Source organism: Sinocyclocheilus grahami, unplaced genomic scaffold (assembly GCF_001515645.1).
Source record: "Sinocyclocheilus grahami isolate Dianchi unplaced genomic scaffold, SAMN03320097.WGS_v1.1 scaffold648.1, whole genome shotgun sequence".
Lineage (NCBI taxonomy): Eukaryota > Metazoa > Chordata > Actinopteri > Cypriniformes > Cyprinidae > Sinocyclocheilus > Sinocyclocheilus grahami.
Window position 1 is genome coordinate 588558 of NW_015505827.1, and position 8349 is coordinate 596906.

Sequence of the window (8349 nt, forward strand, 5' to 3'; positions counted from 1 at the left end):
GTAAATTACTCTTACCGTCCACTCACAACAAAACAGGCCACTAGTAAGACCAGAAGCACTGCACCGCCTGCCACAGAGATGGCCAGTATGGTTTGCTGGTTGGGATCTCCAACCGCCAGCATATCTAATAGAAAGAGAGAGAACCCAACATTAAAGCAGCGATTAACTTCAGTGGTTCCTGCATTTGTGAAAATTTACCACAGTTCTGGCATATCCAATATCCATAGTTTAGATTTATTATTTTAGGTTAAATTTCTATGAATGCATAAAAAAATGTGTGTATGTGTGTGTATATGTACAGTTGTGCTCAAAATTATTCATACCCTTGTTAAATATGATCAAAGAAGGCTGTGAAAATAAATTTGCATTGTTTATCCACTTGATATTTCATTCAAAAATAAAAAAAATAAAAATTCTAATTTCTATTTTTCTATTCTATTTTTCTCTAATACAGCAAGAGGACGTGTGTCTATATCGTCCTAATGCCCTGTGAGGAGGAGAGTTTGAGTGGCCAAAGACTCCAAGGATCACAGCTGGAGAACTGCAGAAAATAGTTGAGTCTTGGGGTCAGAAAGCCTAAAAAAAAAACACGTACGTACGTGCGTGTGTGTGTGTGTGTGTGTGTGTGTGTGTGTGTGTGTGTGTTTATTTATTTATTTCAGGTGCTCACCATTGCATACATTTTTTTTTTTTAATGCTGTTTTAAAATTATTTAATACATTAATATTTATTGTTACCTACCAATCTATGTCTAAGCTATGTGGTACTAATTAAGAAAATAATACCACATAGTAAACACAATTAGAAACTGTTAAAAATGCTTTATTAATACCATGGCAACTATTCTGACATCATTAACAATTGTTATATCACAAACAAAAATAATTATGACTAATATTTTAGTAAACAAACAAAGAGATGTAAAATAAGCTGAATTTTTCCAGATAATGTTCCAATAAAAAGATTTAAGAAAGCGTCCCTCTAATTATGCACACAGAATGGTGGCGTGTCCCATATGGTACACAAACTATGAGACAAACACAGCGGGGCATCTGCCTACTCTCAGCTGAAGCTGCTCACACTTCAGAGGAACACTGACAGAAAATCTACATGTTCAGACTTCAAACACCACAGCAAGAGAGCAAACTGCAGCAAGTAAGGAGCCTCGTCTATCTCAGGGGACTAATTGAACGTGTTCACATGTATAAATATTGTACAGCCTCTTTCAATGCGCGCAGCGGATCGGAAATTCAATCAGCGGCATGTGATGGAGAAATACATGCGTGTGACACAGGTTACAGTTTGGCCGAAACAAATGTCCTTGAAAATATGAAGATATTCAGCTGTGAATAAGAAATCAGGGGTTTGGTGGCACTTACAAAGTCAGAAATTATAGAGGTATCTACAAAATCAAGGACACTGTAAATGGGTTTCTAATAAAGAATAAAACTAACTATGTTAAAATTGTAATGCATGCCTTATTACAATTTTCTGTCATTTTAGAGGCTTATTACTTTAATGAAGCATCAGCAATATAATAAAAAAGCAAATATTCAATAAATAATTATATTTGTAATAATAATCACAATATACAACTCTTACATGAAGTGGCTCATTAGCCTAACCGTAAGCTGGCAATTTAGCACAACAGAGTTCAATTGAAGTGCCTTCTTGAGAATTCTTAAGCACACAAAATTTCATTAGAATGTTATTTTGCAGCAAATTCATTAAACAATATCCTTTTGCTATTGGATATAGTCTGACATGTAAGCAATTTCAGTAGTGATATGGTGAACGAGTGTTTTGTGCAATAAAACTATATTGTGCAATTGGCACATATGGTATCAACCAATCAGCATCCAGGAGCAGAACTGTCCATTTTAAAGTGACAATTTCAGGGATAGATTTCATAGTCAGTTCTCTAAAACTAGAGGAGAACACTGTGACCAATCACCAGGAAATAAAGGAGGTCTTCACTGCTGCAAGCAAGGGACCTTAACCAGGTAAAACATTTCTGGATGATTTATGAAGGTACATGAAGGATGGTTTTTCACTCACCTTCATGGCTCGTCTCCAACTCAATTTCTCCCCTGTAGTTCCCATAGCCTCCATCTGTACGGGCTCGAATCCGGAAGACGTATGTGGTTCCCGGCTTGAGTCCATCCACCGTCATACTGTTGGATTTGGTCTTCAGCACAGTGTAGTTCTGATCCTGCTGGTTCTATAGTAGGAAAGAATGGAATGATAAGTGAACAGGGCTGCTTTCAATGAAGACAGATGTCTTGATCCCTCACAATGATACCTGAATCCTTTCCTGTCCTGCAAACCCCAGGAGTCTAGATGAACTTTGTCGAATCATCCATAATGCATTGACTCTCATTCACAGAAAAAATGAAGAACAAGAACACAAAGCATGCAGATTGGATTCAAATCAGTCAATTGCCAATTAGCTCAGATGGAATTTAGTGCTCATTCAAGCACCTCCTGCCAATGGCTAACACAATGCTTTTCACATAGACGGATTGAACTGAAAAGAAACCGCAGATTTCTAACAGCTTTTAGGCTTCCAGTAACTGGAATTTATCCAGATAAATGACATCAATCCTATTGACTTGGATCTGTCGCCTCATTGTCCAATTCTCATTGTCTAATCCTAGGGAGAATTCCGTACAGTGTGCTCATGTTAATATTTCACAGCTTATTGATATCCATTCATCTTCCTTCATGTAAGCCCTTCGCTAAAGAGGCACGTGGCAGCTCGCTTAGGGAAATCTAACGTTCCAGACAGGAACGCCACGCCCTGCAAGAGAGGGATTGCCATATTTCCTGTGGTGCTATTAAATCTAAGATGGGCCAAACAGGCGGCATCAAACATATCGCGGACACAGCGGCAGCCAAGCCTGTCCATCTGTGCGCTCCATCTAAAAGCCACATAGTCCATGATCACCTGAATAAATCATAATAATTACCCATCACCCTGTTTTCATGCCACACAGTCAAGTACAGCGGTACAGGAGGGTGTCACCGAGGGATTTAAAGAACTGACTGCATGAAATCACTTACCCTGTGTATAGAAATGTCACTGCAGAAAGCAGTTCACACTAGATATACATCTGTACTATATCAGTAATTGAATTATATTGGAGATATATTTAAATGTGCATGCTCATTTCTGCTATTTTTTTACATTTACATAACATTTGTGTGCATCTAACAATCACTTTGAGTTCATCTTAACAGTTTAACATTGTTAAATATAATCTTTAGTATATCTTGTAATTAATGTGCATTATAATATTGTGATGCCTTACCTGTAGTATATATACACCTTTAAAATAATTGATTTTAAATTGCATTTTTAATTACTTAGACACAAATAGTACTTGAATATAATAAAAAAAATTATATATACTTAATATTAGAAAGCAATTCTAATATATATTTATTGGTTATACGCCATAAAATGTGCCAGTGAAGAAAAAAGGTGAGGAAAACATTGTATTTTAATGAGGTAGAATTTTTAAATATATATTTGTTTTCATTTAATAGTAGAATAGAATTTTAATATATATTTATTGGTTATATGAATGAGTATCTGCCAGTGAAGAAAAAAAAAACTGGGAAAATCTGGAATACTAAATTTCCCAAGTACAATTTTAATATATATTTCATATATTTAATATTACAATAGAATTTTAATGTGTATTTATCAGTTACACAGGCCATAAAAAATTCCCTCACTACATAGTATGTCACATTATGTACTATTCAGACCCAATTGCCAACAATATTGCACACTTTATATGACATATATTACACAATATGTGTAATATATATTGCCCTTCTATTCGTACAATACGCAATATGTCTCAAATGAAGATGTCAGAAAAACTACTTGAAATCAGATTTGATCATTTAGAATGATAATCTTAATTTAATTGGATTTCAAACCACACATGGACAAGGTTTTAATCGGATTTCAAACAATCGCATATGGATTTGTAAATATATCAGATGTGTTTTTCTGTCTGTTCAGACAAAAAACGAAATGGGTTTGAGTTGGATGAAGTAAAAATTTGATTTTTGCTGCCCGTTTGAACAAAGCCTTTGTAATTTGTTCAGGACAATAATGTCATCAAGTCTAAAATGTGACAACCTCAAAGGTGTTTGGCAGACAGGAGATCCATGAATGCTAATTGGGACCGAATGAAGCATGTCTGTGTTAACATTACAGTCTCTCCCCGGGGAACGATAAAAGTGAGCTGCCATATGTCCAGTCAGTGCAAGGAGGACTCACATAGGGCCAAAAGGTCATGAAGATAAGCGTACACCAAAGCATCTAACCTTTTCATAATAGGTGACTTCATATTCCACTACGGTCCCGTCAGAAGGTTCTGGACCCTGCCATGCCAGCGTTACACTGTCGGTGCCCTTCCTTTCCTTTAAGATGACGCTCACTGAAAAAGAAAGAGAGAGAGAGAGATGAATTGAGATTGATTTCCATGTAAAAGAGGAGGATTAATTACACTTCTAATTAAAGAGTATGAGAGGGCTGGCGGAGCGCGTCTTGTCTTTTTCGGGAGTGATAAATTATTCTGTGTGTGTAGTGAGTCATTTTCACCCCATACTACATTGCTGGCACGCAGCCAGAGCACCTCAGCCCTTCTATTCATACAACAGCAGTGTTCTCGAGCCGCCCTGAGCGGAAAGAGAGAGAGACAGAGGTGCTAATGATGGTGTCAGATTGTGAGTACAAACGAGGGCCTCCGTTTTGGGCCCCGGTCGCTAGTGATGAATGAAGGAGCTGACGTTTCGATCTTTAATGAGCTGTGCGAGTCTTAACTCCGCGTACTCTGATCTGCTGCGCGGTGCTGACACAGTGACACCGCTAACTGCCGTACGCACACAAAGACTCCTAAAGTGATAAACAAACAGCTACGCTGATATCCCAGCATGTGTTCGGTTCACAGATAAAGAACAGACATGCTTCAGTTCAGAGTAATGAAAGAAAAGTGTCTCAAAATATCACAGGAAAAGATGTAGGAGGTGAGTTAAACAGTTAAAACAGGACAATAATGCATTTATATATAGCCAACATGTTCTGACCATTATGTGAACACCACAATCTAAATATTAATATGGTGAGTAATAATAATAAATTGATAAAACTTGAACTTTTTTGCCTTTTGCCCTCATACACTAAAATTTGGGATAATTTTCATGTTTTTGAAAGAAGTCTCTTATGTTCACCAAGGCTGCATGTATTTGATCAAAACAGTAATGTGGAATATTATCACAATTTAAAACAATGTTTTTCTATTTCTAATATAGTTTAAAATGTAATTTATTCCTGTGATGCCAAAGCTGAATTTTTGGTAGCCATTACTCCAGTATTTAGTGTTACATGATCCAACAGAGATCAATCTAATACGCTGATTTGGTGCTTAAGAAAAACATTTATTTTTATAATCAATGTGAAAAACAGCTGTGTCGCTTAATATTTTTGTGGCATTTTCAGCATTGTTTAATGAATAGAGTTCAAAAGAACGGCATTTACTCTAAATAGATTTTTGTAATATTATATATGTCTTTACTGTCATTTTTGATCAATTTACTTGCTGAATAAAATTATTTTTAAATAAAAAACATTTAACTGATCCCAAAATCTAAAACAATGTAAATAGTGCAAATTTCACATTTTATTAAATAAATACTCTCCATTTCGATTTCACATTGTCTTTAACACAGAAGATCAATGTAAATACTTCCTGTACCATCTAACTTGTGTTACACATTCATATATGTAGCATTAAAATGCTCTGCATTCGGTTCTTAGGAAGTCGTGAATCTGTCAGCTTTATTTGATGTATTCGTCACTTTATGTCTCCTCAGAATTTGCATAAATATTCTGTTTGCCATCTCTCACACACCTGCCGATGAAAGATGTGCGCCGAAACATCAGTCAATATCCGAATCATGCAAAACATGCATGCAAATACAAGCACTACATCATCCCAGAAGTCTCCTCTCGACACATGGCGGATTGTCTCTTGAATATTTCAAGCGGTGTGGACCAGAGGCCGAGCACTCGAAATACAGGCCAATCAGAGTTACATATACCTCAATCAGTCCCCGCCCACTAGTGGAGTTTCCACGGTTACAGGCATGTCAGCTCTCATAAGAGCAAAGGGCTGTTGATCCGGGCATCCTGGGTAACTCTCCTCATTACGCTGCCTCTCGCTCCTGCCTGTCTCGCTCTCGCTCTTGTTCTCTGAGGGGCTGAATCATACTTAACCACAGGATCAGGAGAGCTCGTCCCTCCTCTCGACCAATGACAGGCTTCGAGGTGCTCACAGAGTGCGGGTTTAAAGGTCAGGCGAGATATAAGAGGACCCACTGAAGCACAGCACACCCGTGTAAAATTCAAAGGCAGGAAGCAGGAGACAAAAATTGTGACTAAAGCTTCAGAGATTTACGAGCACAAGCAGAAAAATATGTAACTGAGGATGTTTAAAGCTTTCAAAGGATAACGAATACTACATATCCCTGACCCTCCTGACAGCCAATTATAAAATATACCTGCGTCACATATCATGCCTTTTTTTTGTATGAATCAAATAAAAAGGCCCAAAAAAAGGAAAAAATATTGTATGTCCTTGTAAAATGTTCATAACATTTAGAACAAAGGGTTTCAGACTTTTGATGCCAAAGGTCTATCGTATATAACCATCACCTTACGAGATACCCCTTCATAGGAAATGAAGACAGCTTTAAATTTTCATGTATAAAGAGCCCATTAATACTGTACATTAAAATGTTAAATGTGATATTACCAAATAAATAATTATATTTCTGCATTTGCATTTAATGATTTATTAAAATATTACTTTATATATTTAAAAAACTATGACATTAATATTATGTATTGTATAGTTTATTATATATTATATTGTTGGTATTATATACCAATTTTAAATGTAATATGTGACCCTGGACCACAAAACCAGTCATAAGGGTAAATTGATTTATACATCATCCGAAAGCTGAATAAATAAGATTTCCATTTATGTATGGTTTGTTAGATTATGACAATATATGAAAATCTGGAATCTGAGGGAGCAAAAAAATCTAAATACTGAGAAAATTACCTTTTAAGTTGTCCAAATTAAGTTCTTAGCAATGCATATTACTAATCAAACATTTAAAGTTATGACAAAAATCTAAGTTTTGATATATTTACGGTAGGAAAATTAATATCTTCTTGATATCTAAATTCGTGACCGTATTATTGGCTATTGATACAAATACCTGTGCTAATTATGACTGGTTTTGTGCTCCAGGGTCACATCACATATTTTTTTAGCCTATTTTTGCCATGGCCTATGATCCTAATTCAAAGTTTGGTTGAGTATTACAACCCATTTCCTCTGTACGCATCCATAGCAGAGGCCTTGTAGAAGCCTGACCGACATGCTATCGAAGAAGAAGGGGAAAAAGTTTGATTGTATTCATATTCAGAAAAATTACTATTGTAATAAATTACATAAATTATATATAATATATAAAAGTATAGATAATAAATATTAAATATTAAAAGACAGATAGATGTACACAAGTACATATCTCCATTCTGGCTCTTAATGCCCGTTTTTTTCCTCCTGGAGCATCAGTGAGCGTTTGAACCTTACGTAATAGTTGCATATGAGTCCCTCAGTTGTCCTCAGTGTGAAAAGATGGATCTCAAAATTCAGGTAAGAACACAGTATAAAGGTCATTTTTATAAATTCAACTATTATTATTATATTAACCATTACATTATTTCTCTTGTGGACTATATGTAAAATATCTTATGTGAAATATCTTATTCAGGTCAGTACTAAATAAACAATAACATGCATTTGGTATGATCCCTCTTATTTTGGTAAAGTATTTCCAAGGTGTATGTAAGGTGTATGTAAACTTTTGACTTCAACTGTATATACACTTATATTGTACATATATACACACACATACTTGTTGACCTATTTCTTATAATGTGTTTATTAAAAAACACACAAAATTAGATATATACATATGTATAATAACTATCCTTCCATCCAACCATTTCCTTCTGAAAAGGGAAATACACACACGCTGGTGTTTATCAAATTAAAAATGAGGTCATTTGAATATAGAGATTCTTAAAGTCACAGTAGCAAACACAGCCTGTTGTGTACTAATAATACAGTCAAGTGAAAAAACGGTTCAAGTAAAACTACATTATGACTGATTTTGAAGCAAGAAACCTTACGCTTGACTGCCATTAGTCAGCAAGTGTAGGTTATAAGTTATTTCTTTTCATTTATAAAT

General features: G+C 35.5%; 1 protein-coding gene across 1 annotated transcript in view; it reads right to left on the reverse strand.

Moving 5' to 3' along the window:
- Positions 1-8349, reverse strand: part of LOC107558533 (ephrin type-A receptor 3-like) — a 37038-nt gene continuing 28689 nt past the window's right edge. The window contains exons 5-7 of the mRNA XM_016242184.1: positions 4345-4457; positions 2059-2221; positions 1-124 (exon numbers count right to left, since the gene is read on the reverse strand). Coding sequence (XP_016097670.1) covers positions 12-124; positions 2059-2221; positions 4345-4457 — 389 coding nt within the window. The 3' untranslated portion in view covers positions 1-11. The remainder of the gene's footprint in view (positions 125-2058; positions 2222-4344; positions 4458-8349) is intronic.